Source organism: Spermophilus citellus (assembly GCF_964194105.1).
Source record: "Spermophilus citellus genome assembly, chromosome: 4".
Lineage (NCBI taxonomy): Eukaryota > Metazoa > Chordata > Mammalia > Rodentia > Sciuridae > Spermophilus > Spermophilus citellus.
In genome coordinates, this window is record NC_138185.1 from 25,919,772 (window position 1) to 25,941,842 (window position 22,071).

Genomic DNA, 22,071 nt, shown 5'->3' on the forward strand with positions numbered 1-22,071 from the left:
TAGAGGATAGTGCCCTCCATGTGGGCGGGGCTCAACCAGCCCTTGAAGGCTTAAGAGCAAAAACAGAGGCTCCCTGAGAAGAAGAGATTCTACCTAAGACTGTAACACAAAAATCCTGCCTGAGCTTCCAGTCTGCTGGCCTGGACTGTACATGTTGGACTTGTGGCCCTCACAATATTGCAGAAGTCAGTTCCTTAAGCGCGCACACACACCCTGGGCTTCGGTTTCTGCACACTGCGCAGGCTGATACCTGGGGGACTTGACAGCAGCGCATTTGCTCGCAGGTTTGCCCAGGCCTCCGGGGTCAGCCACTCAGGTGGGCACGATATACCGGCCTCTGCCAGAGTCTGTCATGCCCCAGTTTAGGGTCAGCTTCTTTCCAACCTCACCAAAGTGTCACCTGGGGACCAGGGACCAGCAGTGTTGGCATCCCCTGGACACAGCCTCTCAGGCCCCACCTAGATCTGCTGAGTTGGGCTCCGCATGTTCGCCAGATCCCTAGGGGATGCGGGGACACAGAAAGTTTGAGAAACACTGCCCTAGTGCTTCCCAGCGGCAGGAAGAAGAGGGGTGTTTCCTGAACTCTTGGAAAGAAGAAGAAAAGTGAGACAATTATTGGGCACCTCACGCCAAGCCCTTGATAGAATTCGGGCGATGCATGGATATAACATGCACAGCTTCATTGAATTCTCCACTACCCCGTTGGGCAGGTCCACTCAGTCCCAGTTTACAGACGAGAAAGTGGACTGGCCGGGGCTGAAACCTGCTGGGGTCACGCAGGGGGAAGGGGTGGATTCAGAATTTGGCCCCGGCCACGCCCACTAGCAGCACCACTCTCTCCGGCCACGCCCATTAGCCCTGCTACTCTCCCAGGCCACGCCCACCAGCCGTGCCACCCTCCCGGCCACGCCCACTACCGCACCGCTCTTCCCCCACAGACAGTGCAGTGCGCCTCGGCTCTTCAAGGAGGAAGACGCACAGCCAAGATGCCGCCCCTTAATTACAGCTGTCTTGTGTCTGCCGCTAACAAAGGCCGTGGGCCGGGAAAGGAATCAACCTAATATGCAATTGCTCATTCCCAATTAGCACAAATTATCATTTGTCTGAGAGGATAATGCTGGGAGCCCGACTCTGCCCCTGGTGGGTGTCACTGTTCATCTGCCTAATCCCTACTCCTCCAGCCCCAGCCGCCTCACCGTGCCTCCCAGGAGCAGAGGTGGTGAGAGGGTCTGGGTACATCAGGCATCCCTTGTGCCCTGCACTGGGTCCCCCTCCAGGCACCCATGCCAGCTGACTCCGTCCACGCCAGCCAACACTGAGCCACGCTCTTCTGCTCCACGGGAAGGCTGCTCACACCTCCTCACATCCAGCTCCTTTCTCGAAGTCTGGCGCCTTCTCAAGGGGCTTTGATGATGCCCTTTGAGGCTTTGGTGGTGTCATGGTTTGGATCTGGAATGTCCCCCAAAATCTCTGCAGCAATGTCCAGAGGTGGGGCTTTGGGAAACCATTGGATCATGAGGGATCTGGTCTCATCAGTGGATTAATCTATTTGGTGGATTAGTATTTTGAATGGACTACAGAGAGGTGGTAGTAACTACAGGCATATTGAAGGAAGTAGGTCACTGGTGCGGGCCCTTGGGGATGGTACCCTGTCCCTTGCCTCCTCTCCTCTCTCTCCTTTCTCCTTCCTGACTGCCATGAGCTAGGCAGCTTTCCTCTGCCACAGCCTTCATTCACACACACACACACACACACACACACACACCACACACACACACACACACACATTTTTAATGCAAGTGCAGTAGAACTATACCACCAAGCCACATCCTTATACCTTTTTAATTTTTTTTTAATTTTGAGAAAGGGTCTTGCTCAGTTGTTGAGGCTGGCCTTAAACTTGGGAACCTCCTGCCTTAGCCTCCAGTGCTGCTGGAATTACAGGTGTGAGCCACTGCATCTGGCTGGTGTGATAGTCTGATTCTGCCTCACCTCAGGCCCAGAGCAATAGGGCCTCTGACCACAGACTGAAATCTCTGAAACCATGAGCCATAATAAACCTTTCTTCCTCCAAGTCACATCAGGTAGTCCTATTACAGCAATGAAAAGCTGACTAACAGGTGGCATGTGGCCGAGAGGTAGCCCTGGCACAGGAAGGACTGAGCGCCATCTTGCCCTGTTTCTTGACCCTGGAAGGGCTGTCCAGAGCAAGGCTTCACACATGCAGTCCCCTCTGCTGGAATGCTCTTCCCTACCTCCGCCTTTCTCCAGGCTGACTCTCAGGCATCCTTCAGCTCAGAGATCAAGACTAATCATTATAGTCACAATAATGACTATCATTTATAGAGCAGGTACTATATGCATTAACTTGTCTACTGCACAATACTCTGCAATAGGAACCACAGTTCTTCTCACTCTGCAGATGGGGAACTGGGGCACAGGAAAGTTGAGTAATCTGCCTGAGGCTGCACAGTAAGTGGGATGGCTAGTGTTTGAACCAAGGATTTGGCCTCAGATCTCAATCTCTCACTTCTTCTCAGTAGCTGCCTGGCTGGGGAGGTCCCCACCCCTGTTTTCCCTCTCCTGACACCATTCTCCTTTTTTTTTTTTTTTTTTTTTTGGTACCGGGGATTGAACTCAGGGGCACTTGGCCAATGAGCCACATCCCCAGCCCTATTTTGTATTTTATTTAGAGACAGGGTCTCACTGAGTCGCTTCGCGCCTCACTTTTGCTGAGGCTGGCTTTGAACTCATGATCCTCCCCCCTCAGCCTCCCAAGCCACTGGGATTACAGGTGTATGCCATTGCACCCATTCTCCTTAGTGACACTCAACACACCGTAATCACGCAACACATGTATCCTCTGCTGGCTTACTGTCCATCCTCAAAGAGAGCAAAGACCACGTCTGACTTGCTGAGAGCCGAATTCCCTGGGCCTAAGTCTGTGCCTGGCACATGGCAAAGGCCCAGTGAGCATTTGAGGGATGCTTGAATAAACAGGCCCCAGGCTCTCCATCCTTAAAATGGGGCTGGTGAGGCCCACCCCAAGGCTGATGGGCAGTAAAGCACTTGGCTGGTTCACCCACTGTTTTCTTCCACGTTAGGAAGAAGGGCTCTGGACCCCTGCCTTGTCCTGATGACCACTTGTGCATTCAATAAATGCTTATTGAGCACCTACTACGTGCGAGCAGTCACAGCCGCTGGCTCTACGAACTGCCAAGAAAAGGACCTCAAGTGGCCCTTTAGGGACGGCAGTTAGTGCTCCTAGCAGATCACCCAGGCAGAGCCGTCCCTGTTCGGGTGCCTGGGGCTTCCCAGGATCCCCGCTGACTCCCTCCCCCAGGCCCCTGCACCAGGCACTCACAGGCTTCATGATCCAGGTGATCCCCGGGTTTTTGCGAAACTCCTCCACAAACAGGTGGTACTCGCAGGGCATCTCGAAGGTCTTGGGGAAGAAGTCGCACTTGGCCGCCTCCAGCTTCCCTGCGTCGCGCTCCAGCTGCTTCCGGAAGCGCTTCAGGTTCTTCACCATGTAGTTCTTGCGGGTCAGCTGGGCAGCAGTGGGCAGGCTGGGTGAGCCTCCAGCTCCTGCCCGGCCCCAGCTCCTGACCCCAGCCCTGCCACCCAGTACACCCCCAGCCTCCTCTCCTGGCCACAAAATAGCAGGAACAGTCAGAGCAACCCAGACCAAGAGCCTCTAGTCTATGATTGTCCCACGTCCCAGGCAGGGACACCGAGGCAGGGCAGAACGCAGCTGGTGGCCCAGGGTGCCAACGAACAAGTGGCACATCCAGAGTTTGATCCAGCCTTTTCTGACGTGGAAGTTTGTATTTATTAACCATTAAGCCACACTAACATTTTATTTTTTATTTATTTTTGGTGCTAGGGATTGAATCCAGGGGCGCCCAACCACTGAGACACATCCCCAGCCCTTTTTATTTTTTTATTTTGAGACAGGGTCATGCTAAGCTGCTTTGCGCCTAAATTGCTGAGGCTGGCCTTGAACTTGCGATCCTCCTGCCTCAGCCTCCCAAGTCTCTGGGATTACAGGTGCGCGCCAGCTACGCTAACATTTTAAATCCCTCACCACTGGTCCTCCAGGTCTCTTTGAGGTCAGGTTCCCTCCAGACCTCCAATCTACCTCTGGACCCCAAACTTCTCAGCTTTCCTGCACCCTGAAGTCCCCCAAGACTCCTGCTCCTTGCACCCCCAAACCAGCCTGCCCCCCCATAGCCTGTGTCCTTAACTCTGCATCCTCAAACAGACTGCTCCTCAGGCTTTAGATCCGCACAACCTCTAACCATTGAGCTTGCCAGATACCTAGGCCTCATGTCCCCCACCTGGCATATACCCCATCATCCCCTTATATTTTTCTGTTCTGGTCCTTGTCCCTCCCAAACAAGCTCCTACTCATCACCACACCCTGTAACTTGAGTTGGTGGGGTGGGTCCCTTTGACCTGCCCAGCTCACCTCATAGTGGTTCCGAAAGTGACAGATCCGCACATGCTCGTCCATGTAGGTGTGGTCAAAGTTCTCCCGGAGCCAGCTGACGTCACACCAGTAGAAGTCCCACTCCCCTTCACTGGGGTGAAGAGGCAAAGGTCATGACCTGAGGGCCTCAGCACTGCTGGGGTCTGGGGCCCCGGGACTTGCAGCTGAGGGGCCCAGGGAAGGGCGCGTGGCAGTGCGTCCACCAGGAGTCCCTTGGAGGCCACCACTGTCTGCAGGTTGTGCCTTCCCTGAGCCCTTAGCACATGTGGGCACATGAGCTCAGGTACCAAGTGGCCGCAGCTTTAGGCAGGGCCTGCCTGTCCAGTCACAATCCACACCAGGCCCTGCACATGGGGCACACCTGTCCACTCCACCTGCCTTCCTCCTCCACAGCCCATGGTATCAAGTGATGGAACGGCTCACACCTGAAAGGTCTTCCCAGTTCACAAAGACCCCTCTTGCTAAGCCTCAGAGTGGCCCTAAGAGGTGACAACGATCATTCCAGGACAGGATGGCCTTGTTCACCAAAGACACGGCACCCCCAGAACTCACACCGGGCTCCACCAGGGGCCACGTTCTGACCCTGTTCTTCACCACCATGCCAGAGAGGGGGACAGGAAATCAAGTGATGGACTAAATTCGGGGACTAGAGCCAGGTGCTGGGAGCCGGGGTGCTCAAAAGAGGAATCAGGAAATAAAATAGTGCTGCCATGATTATGCCACTTTTTTTTTAAAGTACATATAACTGAAGGCCCCTGTATATCCCTGCATCTATCTCCTCTTTCTGCCCCAGAGGAAACCACCAGCCTGAGTTTGGTGGCTTGTCATCTCTTCACAGTGTCTGGATGGCTTTCCTCTGTCTGGACACGGCCTGTGACATTGTCTGGCATGTTTTTTCCCAACTTCCTTCTTGCTAATCCTTATGGCTCACCACCCGCCAGGCGCTGTTCTAAGTACTGTGCAAATATGAACTCATTGATCCCCACAGCAACTCCAAGTTCTGTCGTTATGTCCATTTTACAGATGAGGGAACTGAGGCCCACCCAGAGAGGTTAAGGAGCTCACTGAACAGAGGCCGCTGGGCTCCAGAGTCCAAGCTCTGGCCAGAACCACTGCAATCTGCTTCCTTATTTGTCACATGGGGTCTAATTCAGTAATTTTAACCATCACGTTCCACTTCATTGAGTGAACACACTACAGTGTATCCATTTTCAAACTAAGAGGTGTTTGAGTTGCTCCCTGCTTTTTTTTTTTTTTTTTTCCTACTATGGACAAATGGACTGAGTTTTGAAAAAAAAAAATCTTGGGGAACTTTGAGGCAGAAACTGAACAAGAAAGAGGCAGCTACAAGAAGGGTGACCCATGACCTTGGCCTGAACATGACCAACTGTGGGAGAATTCTGTGGTGGACTGCACTGCAATTCTAAGAGATGCCAACATGAGCCGGAGTGGTGGCACATGCCTGTCATCCCATTGGCTTAGGAGGCCGAGTCAGGAGGATCATGAGTTCAAAGCCAACCTCAGCAACTTAGCAAGGCCCTAAGCAACTTAGCAACACCCTGTCTCTAAATAAAATATATGTTAAGTGGTTAAGCACCCCTAGGTTCAATCCCTAGTACTGAGGTCAGGAGGAGTTTAAGAGCCATGTCCCTGCTTTAATGTCAAATGGGGGGAAAATAAATCAATAGCAAGACAAATGCATAATCCCACAGATGCTATCATAGCAATATGAAAGTTCCTTTATTTAAGGAAAAGGAGTGAGTCAGCTTGAGGACAATCCTAAGCAAACACCACATGCCTGCACAGGTGGTGACACAGGTGGTGGCAGTGATGGAGCGACATGAGTCAGGAATCACCCTTTTCCAATTCCATCCTGAGTTATGAATGAAAACCTGGGCCTGGGCCTCCTCCAAAGCTTCTCTCAGGCTGTTGCTGCACACACAGCAGTCGTGAGCAATGGCTACCATAGCGGATGGAAACCCCCTGGGGACATGGCCATCTGCCCTCCAAACCCTTGGTCACCAGACAGCCCCATTCCAGGCTGGCCGCCCAGGCCTCATCCAGCTCCCTGTCCCTCTCCACTCTGATGCTTGCACTGGGCCACATCATGCAGGAGAGAGAGCCCCTATTCTGGTTCTGCCACAGGCAATGACTCCTATGTGACCTTGCCCTCTTCTCTGGGCCTCAGTTTCCCTACTAGAGGATCAAGGAGTGGATATTTCTGCTCAAGATAATGGATATCAATGAGCCAGACCAATACTAAATAAGTAAGAAGCAGGAGAAAAAAACTATTTCCTTACAGAAGAACGCTACCCAGCCAGGTGTGGTGGCACATGCCTGTGATCCCAGCGGATGAGGAGGCTGAGGCAGGAGGATCATGAGTTCAAAGTTCATAGCCTCAGCAATGTCCAGGTGCTAAATTATTTAGAGACCCTGTCTCTAAATAAAATACAAAATAGGTGGGGATGTGGCTCAGTGGTCGAGTGCCTCTGAGTTCAATCCCCAGTACCCCTCCATAAAAGCTGATCTTTTTTTTTTTTTAAAGAGAGAGTGAGAGAGGAGAGAGAGAGAGAGAGAGAGAGAGAGAGAGAGAGAGAGAGAGAGAGAATTTTCAATATTTATTTTTTAGCTTTCGGTGGACACAACATCTTTGTTTGTATGTGGTGCTGAGTATCGAACCCGGGCTGCACGCATGCCAGGCGCGCACGCTACCGCTTGAGCCACATCCCCAGCCCCAAAGCTGATCTTCACTGGAGAAACACCACCTCAACTTAGCGACCCAGGTAACACCAGTGTAAGACCGGCTGGGCCCATGAGCCCCCTGATGCAGTTCACTGGGGAGGACACCGCATCACTTTGTGGTGTTCAGCCCTGTGATGAGAAGACATCAGACAAATCCCAACCCAGGGACATTCTATAAAATAAACAGTCCTCTTTGAATGTATCAAGGGCATATTTGTGGTAATAAAGATCAATTAAAAGTAATGTGGGACCTGGAATAGATTATGAGGCAGAAAATGAAATTAGTAAAAAATACTGGTGAAATTCCAACGATGCCCGTTGCTTACTTCATAGTGTCTGTTCACTTCCAGGCGTGGACAGATGTACTGGTCACATAAGCAGCTAGAGGAGGAAACTGGGTGAAGCTGCTAAAAGAAGGAGCTATGTCCTAAAACCAATCCCGCTCGTCACCAAAGGACAACTGTATTTTGAAGCTTTCAGTTTAAAAAGATTTCAAATAAAAAGTTTAAAAATTACAATGAAAATGTTAAAGTTGGATTCCTAACTCACACCATATACAAAATCAAATCAAAGACCTACACGTGAGAGTTAAAAATATAAAAAATTCTTAGAAGAATTTAGAGGATCAAGGGTTGTGGCTCAGTGGCAGAGTGGCATGTGTGAGGCACTGGGTTGGATTCTCAGCACCACATATATAAAGGTATTGTGTCTATCTACAACTGAAAAGTTTTTTTAAAAAAAGAAAGAAAATATAAGAGTAAAATTTTGTGATCTTGGATTAGGCAACGCTTTCTTAAATATGATACCCAGAGTACAAGCAACCAAGAAAAAAATAGATAAATTAGACTTCGTCAAAAATTAATTTTGTGCCTCAAAAGTCACAGTGAAGAAAGGCCACAAAATGAGGGGAAATGTTTGCAAATCATGTGTCTGATAAGGGTATAAAGAATACTTACAACTCGATAATAAATAGACAAAGAACTGGGTTTTTAAATGTGCGATAGGTTTTAATAGTCATTTCTCCAAAGATTAAAAATGGCCAACAAGCAAATGAAATATGTCAAGCATCATTGGCCACGAGGGAAAAGCTAATCAGAATGAGATGACACTTCACACCAACTTGGGATGGCTAAAATTTTTAAAATATCAATGAGTACTGGTGAGAATGCCTAAAACCTGACATTTTATACAGTCCTGTTGGAAATGGAAAATGGAATCCAGCGGTTCATCAAAAAGTTAAATATAGAGTTACCATATGACCTAGCAATTCTACTTCTAGATGGAGTTTCTCCCAAGAGAAAAGAAAACATGTTCCACTCAGAGTTCATACATGCATCTTCATAGCAGCATTGTTAGCCCCAAAGTGGAAGCAATCCAAATGCCTCTTCACTAATGAATAGATAAAGCATGGTATGTCCATACAGTGGAATAGTACACAGAAATGAAGGGAGTTGGGGGTCTAGCTCAGTAGTAGGGTGTGTGCTTAGCATGTGGGAGGCCCTGGGTTCAATCCCCAGAACCAAAAGAAAATTCAAAGAGAGCAAATCTGTAGTACCTGCCGTCATCAGCATTATTATCCTTGCTGTAACGGTTTCCAAAGTCCCAAAGAGAGTGCTCTGTATTCACAACCTGTACCACAGCTTGCCACGGACAGCTGACTCCTAATTTCTGCAGCACCAGGATCCGGAACATTCTCTCATCTGTTCCTTCCCTCTCTGAGAGCCTACTGAGGGAGGCGGGGACGAGCCTGTGACTCTGCAGACGTGCACACCAGCTGCAAATCCTAGCCTTACAAGTGAGGGACTTCTGAAACATGGCATTTTCGTTACTCTGTGCCCAGGTTTCTCACTGGTAAAATGGGGTTGACAGTAGCATCTACCCAGATTTTGGGGGATGGCTAAAAGAGATCACGGATGCCAAGGGCTTTTTTTTTTTTGGTACCGGGGATTAAATCCAGGGGTGCTTAACCACTGAGCCACATCCAGGGAGGAGCATGCCTTTTTTTGGGGTGGAGGGTATTGAGAATTGAGCCCAGGGGTGCTTAACCCCTGAGCTATATCTCCAGCCTTTTTTATTTTTTATTTTGTGACAGGGCCTCATTAAGTTGTTGAGGGTCTTATTAAGTTGCCGAGGCTGACCTCGAACTTGCGATCCTCCTGCCTCAACCTCCCCTCCCGAGTTGCTGGGGTTACAGGCAAGTGCCTCTGTGCCTGGCTGGCATGGCTTCCCTGCCTCCTTCCGGCTGTGTGACCTTAAGCAGTTGGCTTAACACCCCTGAACACTGCCATACCTGATTGGATGGTTGTAAGGCTTAAATTAGAGACAGAGACGGTGTGAGTGATTTGGCCACCACAGTGTGGGTGCTAAATAAATGTCAGCGCTACTTTAGGGCAAGTCCTAGTGGCTACTGGGCTGAGGGGGCTGGGAGAAAAACCAAGGCAGGCAGGGATCTGTAAGAAACAGGGGAGGTAATCAATAAAAAAATTAAAAAAAAAAAAAAAGAAACAGGGGAGGGGGTGAGGAGAGGGAGGGGGTGAGGAGAGGGAGGGGGCAAGGAGAAGGAGGGGGGTGAGGAGACGGAGGGGGTCTTACTCTTTCACTTCCACCCATCCCGGCCTGTGGCGCAGGACGTCCATCAGAGTGTTCATAAGGGTAGTCTTGAACCGGATCAATGCTCTCTGTTCTCTGCAAGACAAGGCAACAGAACACTTGCTGGAATCCAACTTTCCTAGCACGCTCCAGGGATAGGATAAAGGGGGAGGAAGAAAGATCAAAGCCACAGCTAGAAATGCCGAAAACAGGATCCCCGAATTTCAGAGTTTAGCATCAGAGCGTGACAATCCCTGAAATAACCAAATTGAGCATTACAGAAACTTTGAATCATCAAAAAACAGCAAGTGTTTTGTCCAGAGCCTACTATGTGCTGGGCACGACCGGGCTGCTCCACGTGCACCATGACTAGTTCTCACACTCCATGCCACACGTGCGCCCATTCTGACATCCGTCTGGGAAGATGGAGCAGATGTCATTTCCCCTATTCCTCCTATGAGGACAACTGAAACCCAGTACATTCTGTATAAAACAAACATATGGTGGTGAATTCCCTGGGTTTTCTTTGGGCTTCCATATCCCAGGTGTGGAGATAAAAAAGCCAGCCAAGGCCTGGGGCTGGGGCTGAGTGGTGGAGCGCTTGCCTGGCATGGGTGAGGCCCTGGGTTCCATCCTCAGCAGCACATAAGGATAAATACACAAAATAAAGGTATTGTGTCCACCTGTAACTAAGAAAAAAAAAAAAAAGCCAGCCAATGGCCACCCAGACATGCCAATGGGCACAGACTTAAATAAAGCCCCGGCAGAAGCCTGCTCTCTTTAGCCACAAGAGCAGAGCCCCCCAGCAGGACGCAGGGCACAGAACAACTGCTCCATCAGCCAAAGCCTGCAGAAAACATCTGCGTCCCCCACTTGTGCCAGCAAAGGCCAGGGAGTCTAGAAGCAATGCTCCTGCCCCTGTGGTGTCAGAGAAGGCCCGGGACAAGGCTGGGGCTTCCTCCCCGCCCGGGAGACCCCGTTGAGAGCCTGGACCTCTGCTCCCACCCCTCAGTGACCAGCTGCCCTCTCGCTCTGGGGTGACGTCATCAGAGGCCTGGTGGAGAGGGAGAGATCAAGACAATTGAAAACAGGAAAAAAATCAATAAAATAAAAGGCTAATTCTTGGGAAAGATCAAATCAACAAAACCATTTGTCAGCAAGATGACGAGAGAGAGAGAGAGAGAGAGAGAGAGAGAGAGAGAGAGAGAGAGAGAGAGAAGATACAATTACCTAGGAGGGAGTGCCACAGGCCCTGCTGATGGGAAAATTACAGTTAGGAGCAGGCCAAGGCCCCTACACACCTGCTTGTGACGACCCACACAGGGTGAGCCCCGGAAAGCACTCGGCACACATACACACCTAATGTGAGACAGGTCATTTAAATAGCTCTGTGACTATCGAGGAAATAGAATACATAATTTTAAAACTCCCAAAAAAGACATCTTCAGGACCAGATGGTTTCACTGGAGAATTCCCCCAAACGTTTAAAGAAACATTAACCCCACTTCCACACAGTCTCTTCCACAAAAGGGAAGAGGAGGGAGAGCTTCCAAATTTACTTTGTGAATTTAGTGTTCACCTGCTATTAAAGTCAGGCAAAGAAGCTGGGTGTGCTAGCACATGCCTGTAATCCCAGCGGCTCAGGAGGCTGAGGCAGGAGGATCACAAGTTCAAAGCCAGCCTCAGCAATTTAGTGAGGCTGTAAGCAACCTAGTGAGACCCTGTCTCTAAATAAAACACAAAAAAGGGCTGGGAATGTGGCTCAGTGGTTAAGCGCCTGGTACCCACACCCAGAATAAAAAAACATACCAAGGTAAAGCACAGTCAGGTTGCTGGAGGCCAGGAAGAGTTACTGCCAGGGGTAGAGTGGGGAGACAGAGACTGACTTCTGACTTCTAAGAAATAATGTCAGTCTGAAGACAAGGGAATGTCATCTTTCAAGTATGTAAAGAAAAAAGTCAACCTAGAATTCTATTCCCAGTGATATGGAAAGGAAGAGGAGAGGGAAGGGAAGGGAAGGGAGGAAGGAGGAAGGGAAGGAAATTAGTTCCAATAATTGGACGGAGAGGGACCACTCACCGCTCTTTTCCTTTTGAAAATCCATGGCCCTTGTAATTTTGATTCTGTAAGGAGAAAAGGAAAATGATGTCACTGGTTTTGTACGTCCACCTGCCTTCCCAGCCCACAGTCAACCATGCCTCCGTCCCAAGACAGGAAGGTGCAACCTGGTCAGGTTCTCATCCACCATCAGGTGCCCAGAAAATCAGTGCAGAACTTACCTGCTACCCTTAGGGTGAGTTCCCAAGCAGCCCACTGCACTGGAGGCTTGTTCCATGAGCAACACCCGCAGAGTGAATGCCTATTTTATTGGCGCTCCAAAGTTCGACCCTGAACCCCAGTTTTGAGAGCTCAGTTTATCAGGCTCTGCGTCTGTCCTAATTGGGGGATGTGTCTCAGCGGTAGAGTGCCTGCTAAGCACATGTGGAGCACTGAGTTTGATACCCAGCTCTAAAAAATAAAAAAAAATTAACTTTGCATGTTTGATTGGACCTAGAATCCAGGAAAGGGCTGTGTCAGACTCAGCAACATGAATTCTTTTCACCCAAAACAGACCTTTCAAATCCTCAATGTGTGTGTGGCTGGGGGAGAGGGGTGTATTTCAGCTCCAACCATATCCAAAACAGCTTGTCCCCTGAGTCCTGGTAAGACTGATCCCTAAGGCATGTATGAAAGAGAAACTGATATTGGCCCTGTGCAGCCGACCTTTACAGTTGGGACAGAGCTGTGATCCGCATTCATTTTCAGCGACTGTGTAATAAATTGCCATAAATTGAGTGGTTTAAAATAATGCACATTCACTACCTCATGGTTTCTGTGCGTTGGGAGTATGTGCACAGCTTAGCTGGAATGTCTGCCCTGGTCTCCTAAGGCTATGTTCAAGGTGATGGCTGGAGTTTTGGTTCTCATCGGGGCTCATCTTCAAGCTCATTCACATGTTGGCAGAATTTGGTTGCTTGGGGTTGTAGGACTGCTGCCCACTGGGGACTGCTCCCAGTGTCTAGGGGCTGCTTACTGTTCCTTGCAAAGTGGCTCCATAGGCAGTTCACCACATGGGTGTTCTTCCTGAATGCCACCCTTAGCATGTCCCTTGGACTTCCAACCCACTGCCCTCCAAGTTAGCTATGATGGTTTCATATAACATAATGTCATCATGGCAACAGCAATGCCATCAAATTCACCCACACTCAAGGGGAGGGAATTATGCATGGCATGTACACCAGGCGTGGGGACCTTGGGGACCATCTCAGAATTCTGCTTACCACATTATCATACCCCTCAAAGAGCCTGTGGAAAGGGACGCGAGATAGCGCTTTCCAAAACCAGTAGTTAATTCCCTCGCAAAAGAAAATGAAATCGTATCCTTCCCCCACCCAAGCCCTGCCTACTCCCCCAGCACTAGTCAGCTCACCCTACATATCTTTTTGAAAATTAGATCTTTAATCCTCTCTCTTTTTTTGTACCATACGATTTATTTTTATTTTTTTTAGTCATACATGACAGCAGAATGTATTTTGACATATAATACATACATGGATTGTACATACATCAATCATAATGTCTGTTCTATTCTGCTGCCCTTCCTATCCCCCCTCCTCCTCCCCTCCTTAACTCTCTCTCTTTTCAATTCCACTTTTCATGGGTTTATCCAGTTGCTCCAGAGTCCTTGGTTGCAAATCGTTTCCTTTCCTTACCAAATTGCACCGGCATGTTTGTCAAAATTCAGTCGACCATGACCATGTGGGTCTGCCTTTGGACTATATTGGGCTCTATTTACTTGTCTATTCCTATGCCCCCATCACATGTTCTTAAGTACTGTAGTTTTCTAGTAAATCGTGAAATCAGGCAGTGTAAATCCTCTGGCTTTGATTTTTAACATTGTCTTTGCAATGAGGTACCATTTGATCTTGGATATAAATTCTTCTATCTATTTATCTATTTATTTGTTTGTTTAATTAATTAATTAATTAATTTTGGTGCTGGGAATAGAAGCCAGCTAAGCATGGCTAAGTGTGTGCTGTACCACTGAGTTATACTCAACCCAACAATACAAATTTTAGAATCAACTTGCTGATTTCTACTAAAAGACATGCTGGGATTTTGATGAGGAGCACATTGACTCTAAGATCATTTGGGGAAGAAATGGCATCATAAAGCATTGACTCTTCTAATCCATAAAATGCGTTTGTTCTCTCTCTCTCTCTCTCTCTCTCTCTCTCTCCCCCCCCCCATTAATTTAAGTCTTCTTTATTTTTTTTCTCAATGGTTTCTAGTTTTTAGTAGAGAAGTCTTGCACATTTTTGTGAGGGTACACACAATTTATTCTGTCCTTCTCTCTTAAGAAGTTCATATACCCAATTTCTTGGGTCATTTAAAAGAAAGCATAGTCCTACACCAGGCCTCTTGCCTGGATTTGATCCAAACACCAAAAATGGGGGGGGGGACCTTCTTGGATGTGGGAGGTGAATGGGGAGGAGTCAAGACAGAGCCCGGGTGTTTGTCCTGAGCAGCTAGCGAGTCCTCTACCAGTAGCCGTTCAACAGTGATCATCATATGTCTGCTCCCTGCCGGAGCCGGGGTTAAAGCAGGGAAGATGGACCTCGAATAACCATCAACAGGAATTATGACTCCTGACAAAAAAAGCGACGTTCACGACACTCTGAAAGCAGATAAAGTTGTTTTTTGTTGTTAAAGGGAATTAAAAGAAATGGAGATGCCATTCTTGAGAGGTTGGAACCTGAGATAAGAAGCAGGTTGGGGCAGAGGAGCTGGACTCCACAGTAATTCATTTCCCTTTTTGCGCCTCATCTTTCCTAGTCTTAAAATGAGAGTTGGCTGGTCGGTCTTGGAGAGCAGGGTTTTGCCTGATTCACCTCTGTGTCCCTTGGTCAGGGCTGGGCTCGGCTTGGAAAAGGCACTAATTAGAGTTTTACTGGTGTTTGTTTTAATGGGCCACGGGGAATCTGAACTTGAGCTTCCCACGGGGTCACAGAATGCTTATTTTTATTTGTTTGTTTTTTGTTTTGTAACAAGAATCGAACCAAGGGCGCTGAGCCGCATCCCCAGCCCTTCATATTTTTTAGAACATGGTCTAACTAAATTGCTTAGGGCCTCGCTAAGCTGCTGAGGCTGTCCTCGAACATGAGATCCTCCTGCCTCAGCCTCCTAAACAGCAATCTTGGTACAGCTTAGAATCCGGTCCTGTAACTTTCCCGCCAGAGGGTCTGCGAGCAGCCGTCGGGCCTCGTAGCCTTCGGTCCCGTTTGGACCTTTCCTTCCTGGGTCGCAACGCCCCGCGATGACCCGCCCCCGGGCTCTGAACCCCGTGGCTTCCCTCCCTCTCTCGGAGGACGATGAGAGCCTCTGGCTCGGTGCCACTCCTACCTTCGGTCGCGACATGACGCAATTTCCCAGGGCCAGATCCAAGCCGCCACTATGTCCGGCTAGAGCCTGTGCGTCCCGTTGCCAAGGTGACGAAGGGACGCCCGGATCCGCCGCTCTGATTGGACGAGCCAAAGGCGCGCCTCCCGGTGGAGTGCCCAGCTCCCAGGGCGTCCTGCACCCAGGTCCTCGGCCTTCTCGACCTTTCCCTCCCAGTCCCACTTTTCTGCGACCCTGGGCACACCCGGCCAGAGGAGGGGGCTGCCCGCCGCGGGCACTTACTGCCCAGCGCCGCCTCCAGCCAAGCTTCCTTGATCTAAAAATGCTGCTTCTGAGAAGTTGTCACTTTTTGATAAATGCAATGGGACTGATTCCTTACTCAACGACCATTAAGTCACCTGGTCAGTTGGTAACGTCACCAGTCCCCTCTGCTCTTTCAGTCACCTTCTAATTTTTAAGCACCAACTCTTATGCCAGAACTTCCCTCGACACCTGCAGCAGCCTCCTGACCAATTATCCCTCTGGCCATCCAGATTCAGCCATGCTCTCCCCGGCTTGTGTACAACCTTCCCTGGTTCCCCATGGCCCTTAGATGGAAATCCTCATCCTGATTGGCAAGCCTTTTTGTACTGGGGATTGAGCCCAGGAGCACTCAGCCACTGAGCCACAACCCCAGCTCTTTTTTGTATTTTATTTAGAGACAGGGTCTTGCTGAGTTGCTGAGGGCATCGCTGAATTGCTGAGGCTGGCTGTGAACTCGTGATCCTACTGCCTCAGCCTCCTGAACCGCGGGGATTACAGGCGTGGGCCACCGAGCCCCGCTTCAGTAAGGTTTTTACTGATCCAGGGTCTGAGGACTTAGCAGCCTCATCCTTCCAACTCTTTGCTGCTGCTCTTCCCATTCCAGTCTCCTCCCTTCTTTCAGTTACTGGTTTGACCCTTGGCCCCCCTCCCACACTCCTGGATTCACACTTATCTCTGTTCATCTTGGTGTTCTTTTTTCTGGTGCCTCTTTTCATCCCCTCTGCCCAGGCCTCAGTTTACATTTGATCTCAGGAAAGTCTTCTCTGACCACCCGCTTTTCTATGCAGACTCCTTTGAGTCCTCAATATCTCCCCCACATAAGCATCAAAAAAGAAAAAAAATGAGTTTTATTTATTTGTCACTGCATTCCCAGAGCTTAGCTCATGGCCAACACTGCTCAGTGAGTGAATAAACAAGACACATTAACTCAATGAATAGTGACAAACTATGAAACAAAGCACAAGAAACCTGAGGTATAGACCCCCAAAGAACTGAAAATAGGTATTCAAACATTTATGCCCACATGTTCCTAGCAGCATTGTTAATAATGAAAAAGTGGGGGCTGGGGTTGCAGCTCCGTGTCAGAGCACTTGCCTAGCCTGTGTGACGCACTGGCTTCGATCCTCAGCACCCCATAAAAATACATAAAACAAAGGTTCATCAACAATTAAAATTTTTTTAAATTAGTGGAAATATTACAAATGTCCAACAAGTTGCAGTACATTCATATAATAGAATACTATTCAGCCATAAAGAAGAATGAAAGAATGAAGTATTGATACATGCTGATATTTGGACTATTATTTTAAATATTTATTTTTTAGTTATAGGTGGACACAATATTTTATTATTATGTACTGTTGAGGATTGAACCCAGTGCCTCACGTATGCCAGGCAAGGGCTCTATCTCTGAGCCACAACTCCAGCTCCTGATATTTGAACTACTAATGTTGATACATGAATGAACCTCAAAAGCATTATGCTAAGTAAAAGAAGACACACAAAACCCCCACAAAGTGTGTATGTATATATGTATGTGCATGTGTGCGCGCGCATTTGTGCGCTACCTAAAGAACTACAAACTTCAGGGAACAGAAATCTCCTTTGCAACTTTCTTTGTAATGGTGGAAACTATTACACACAATCTAAATGTCCATTGGGAGGATGGTAGATGAATAAAATGGGGTATATTCTAATAATAAAATATAGCATTGTAGGGCACTGGGTTCAATTCTCAGCACCATATAAAAATAAATAAATAATACAATAAAGGTATTCTGTCCATCTACAACTAAAAAAAAAATTTAAATACTATACAGTGATTAAAATGATTCAGATGTCCCCCAAACTTATTGTTCAGTGAATAAAAGTTACAGAATGATATATTTTATAAGGTTATAATTTGTGTTAACTATAAACATACATATGAAAGTATGTTTCATATTCTTATGGGTATATAGATGTGACAAGCTTTAAAACATGTCTCAAAAGATACACATCAAGCACATAAGAATTGTTATATCTGGGGAGAGAGGAAAGGAATTGGAGAAGGACAACTTCAACTACTCAAGTTTATTTGGAAAGTTCTATTTAAACAATACAGTTGAAGCAAATAGGTCAAGCAGTTCCTTATCTGGATTTTAGATTTTTTTTTTTCTTAAATGAAAAAACCCTCAAGTCCTAGTAATAATATGATAGAGGAGTTTAGGATGTTTGGGAAATGCATAACAGGGTGGTCCAAACAAGTCGACATGGGGTCAGTAAAGACTTTCAGGAAGAAATGAGAGTTAGCCTGATAAAGGGGATGGGAAGAGCATTGCAGGCAGAGGGAACAATATGTGCTAACTCAGGGAGTATGGAGTATGTCACAGGAAGAAAAATGCAGATGAGGACCAGGAGAGGGTGTCAAGGAGGGGAGATAGAAGGCCATTAAGCATGAATGCTTTTGTTGGTTTCCTTTTTTACAGATTTGGTAACAGATTTTTTTAGAGACAGGGTCTAACTAAATTGCTGACTTACCTAGCTACTCAATATGTCCTCTCATTTAATCACATAAAGATCCACAGGCCTTTCCCCTCCCCCACTCCTTATTTATTGATGATAAAACTGAGAAGCTAAGCAACTTGCTGAAGATGCTCCCGGCAGAAGACGGAGCCCCTGAGGTCATGCTAAGCAGGCTGAACTTTTTTCTAAGGGCACTGGGGAGCTCACAAGTTTCCAATTGCTGCTTGTCATTATCACAAAATTAGTGACTTGAAATCACCCGAAGGTATAATCTTATAATGCTGGAGGTTAGGAATCTGACCCGGGTCTCACTGAGCTAGCAGGGCTCCAGAAGAGAATCGGTTGCCTTGAGGTTTCCACCTGCATTCCTTGGCTGGTGGTCCCCTTCCATCTTTCAAACGGGAAGTCACAGCGTCCCACCTTCTGCAGTCGCATCCCTCTGACCCTCACTCTATCGCCCCCTCTTTCACTGAAAGGACCCTTGTGATGAATCCAGGTTCTCTCCCCATCTCAAGATCAGCTGATTAGCAACTTGGATTCCATCTGCAGGAAAAAACAAACAGACATAATTTCATCCACGATATTACTTCCCCCTTCCCAGGCTGCATAACGTTGGACGTCTTTAGAGAACCATCATTTTTGCCTACCACGGTGAACCACTGAAGGGTTGGAAGCCAGGGAACGACAGGGTGAGACCTGCAATTTTAGCATCTTCATATAACTGGCTTGTAAAACAGTCACTTCACGACTGAAGAAAAACTGGGCTTTGCAATAACAAACATTTTCAAAGGCTGAACAATACACAGCTAATCAATTATTAAGTCTAATAATGATCTCTCTCCTTTCTTCGGGGCTTTGAACAACAGTTCTTTCATACATGTGTCTAGATCGTTCCCCCTAATGACCAAGTGAGGGTACACAGGACTGTCATAATTGTCCCTGTAGGGATGAGAAAAGAAACCCAAGGACACTCACCTGCTTAGGTTCACAGAGCTGCTACAGCCAGGACTGGGATGGGGACCTAATCATCAGGGTCCTTTATCATTCCCCTCCCCCTCCTTCCCTCCTTTCTTTCTGTCCTTCCTCTTTTTTCCCCCCAGTACTGGGGCTTGAACCCAGGGCCTCACACACGCCAGGTGAGCACTCTACCTCTAAGTACAACCCCAGCCCTTTAAAAGTTTTATTCTTTTTTTTTTTTTAAAGAGAGAGTGAGAGAGGAGAGAGAGTGAGAGAGAGAGAATTTTTAATATTTATTTTTTAGTTCTCGGCAGACACAACATCTTTGTTGGTATGTGGTGCTGAGGATCGAACCCGGGCCGCACGCATGCCAGGCGAGCGCGCTACCGCTTGAGCCACATCCCCAGCCCCTAAAAGTTTTATTCTGAAACACGTTCTCATTGCATTGCCTAGACTGGCCTTGAACCTGTGATCCTCCCACTTCAGCCTCCTAAGTAGACGGGATCACAGGAGAGCGCCACCTCACCCAGCTGTCAGCATCTCTTTATTCCATTTGGAGTGGGGCATTCTGGGAAACTCAGTGTCAGCGCATCTTGGGAACAATTTTCCAAGTGTAGTTGGGCAACGAATAAACATGTGTGGAGCTGGTGAAGAGCCCTACTCCATTCCTGCGGCTCAGATAATGACTGTCAAGGCAGGGCGCCTGAAGCCATCCTAGCATTCCTTCCTTCCCCCCGAAATATCAGCTGCACTGTCCAAACTGTCATCTATGCTGAGTACCCACCCCCTTCTTCCCAGCTTCTTTGTCCACTCTGTACCAGGGCACCATCCTCTGTTGCCTGGGTGGCCACAGTCCACTTCTCACCAACTTCCCAAAGGGAAGAGTTAGTAAGGGTAAGAGAGGGACTTAAAATTTAAACCAGATGACCTGGCCTCCTGGGGTAAAGTGTCCCATGCTTTCTGTCACATGGCAGAGAAAACAATGTCAAGGCCCAGTCATGGCCATCGATGGTCCTGCGTGCTGGGCCCCCACTCCACTCTCTAGCCCCATCTCTTACCACCTCCCTCAGCTTCCTCTGCTCTAGCTCTTGACAAAGGCCACATTCTTGTCGCCATGGGTCCTTTGCAGTGCTGTCCCTTCTGTGGGAAATACTCTCTCCACTCTTATAATAGTGTGTCCTTATATCCCAGTCTCCTGTCCCCACTTCAGAGAGGTTCTCCCTGACTCCCTTTGTGCCTTTCATAGAAAACTTCCCCTTTTGTGAATGTATTATTTGCTATTTGCTAGTTTCATTTGCCTTCTCTCCTAGATCTGAGATGCTCCCTGTGTACCTCCTAGCCACACCTGGCCCTTAAACATTTGACATGTAGTTTGTCTGAATTAAGATGAACTCTGCATAAAACATATACCATATTTTGGAGACAATACAATAAAAGTGATATAAAGTACATGAATAATCCTAAATATTCTGTGCTGAAATTATAATATTGTAGAAATAGTATGTTAAATAAAATCATTAACAATTAATTTCCTTCTACTTTTTAAATGTGGCTACTAGAAACCTAAATGACACATGTGGCTGGTGTCCTCTTGGGCAGTGCTGGTCTAGATTGTTAGCTAATGAAGAGAGGAACCATCTCCACCTTGTCCACAGATGTGTGGTACCTAGTACCTCATACTCAGCAAGTACTTGCTGAATAATTCTGTTTGTATGAGGAAACTCAGCACAGAGAGAACTGAGGCAGGCAGCCTGATGTGTGCTGTGAACTTGAGAAAGAAAGAAAACATGAAGAAAAGGTTTTATCTCCAGTCATCACATTTCAAGTGGACTATGTCCTCTTTTTGTCCTGCTGTGTGCTGACACTTCCCCACAGTCAAGATGGAGAGACAGGGTGATCCCTGGAGGATGGTTTAGCTGCTTCTATGTCAGTCCCATAAGAGATGTCTGGTCTCAATTATGTTATATACTTGGACCTAGACGCACAGAGTTAGCTGGGACCCCCTGGGGATTTTCCCAGGGTTGCTCATTCACAAGTCAGAGGTGAACAGAGTCTTGAACCTTGGTCTTCCAGGACTCTTGCCTCTAATTAGATACCATTTTAGTTTCCTAACCCAGAACCCAGGTGATTTGAATACTCCCACATCTCCCTTCCCCCGATTTTACCTCTAATATTTGGGATCCCCAAAGTAGTTATGCCTGGTCCCAGGAGAGCTTGCCCAGCTGACACCATCTTCAGAGGGGTCAGAGTGGATGAAAGGAAGGGATGGGATGATGGATGGATGAATGGGAGAAGGGATGGATGGATGGATGGATGGATGGATGGATGGATGGATGGGATGATGAATGCACAAGTGGGTCGGTGGATGGATAGTAGGATGAAAGGATAGATGGATGGATATGTGGGTAAACGGAAGGATGAATGGATGGATGGGAGGATGGATGGATGGACAGGAGGAAGGAGGATGGATGGGAGGATGGATGGATGGACAGGAGGATGGATGGGAGGATGGATGGATGGACAGGAGGAAGGAGGATGGATGGGAGGATGAATGGATGGACAGGAGGAAGGAGGAGGGATGAGAGGATGGATGGATGGAGAGGAGGAAGGAGGATAATGGGAGGATGGGTGGATGGACAGGAGGAAGGAGGATAATGGGAGGATGGGAGGATGGACAGGAGGAAGGAGGAGGGATGGGAGGATGGATGGACAGGAGGAAAGAGGAGGGATGGGAGGATGGATGGATGGACAGGAGGGAGGAGGAGGAATGGGCGGATGAATGGATGGACTGGAGGAAGGAGGATGGATGGGAGGATGGAGGGATGGATGGACAGGAGGAAGGAGGATGGATGGGAGGATGGATCGGAGGATGGGTGGATGGACAGAAGGAAGGAGGAGGGATGGGAGGATGGATGGATGGACAGGAGGAAGGAGGATGGATGGGAGGATGGATGGATGGACAGGAGAAAGGAGGATAATGGGAGGATGGGTGGATGGATGGACAGGAGGAAGGAGGAGGGATGGGAGGATGGAGGGATGGATGG

General features: G+C 48.1%; 1 protein-coding gene across 1 annotated transcript in view; it reads right to left on the reverse strand.

Moving 5' to 3' along the window:
- TTLL9 (tubulin tyrosine ligase like 9) overlaps window positions 1–15,280 on the reverse strand; it is a gene marked incomplete at its 5' end in the record, with an annotated part of 46,091 nt that extends 30,811 nt beyond the window's left edge. The window contains 5 exons of the mRNA XM_081289851.1: window positions 3,365–3,550; window positions 4,472–4,583; window positions 9,827–9,919; window positions 11,903–11,946; window positions 15,266–15,280. Coding sequence (XP_081145977.1) covers window positions 3,365–3,550; window positions 4,472–4,583; window positions 9,827–9,919; window positions 11,903–11,946; window positions 15,266–15,280 — 450 coding nt within the window. The remainder of the gene's footprint in view (window positions 1–3,364; window positions 3,551–4,471; window positions 4,584–9,826; window positions 9,920–11,902; window positions 11,947–15,265) is intronic.
- Between the last annotated feature and the right edge of the window lie 6,791 nt (window positions 15,281–22,071).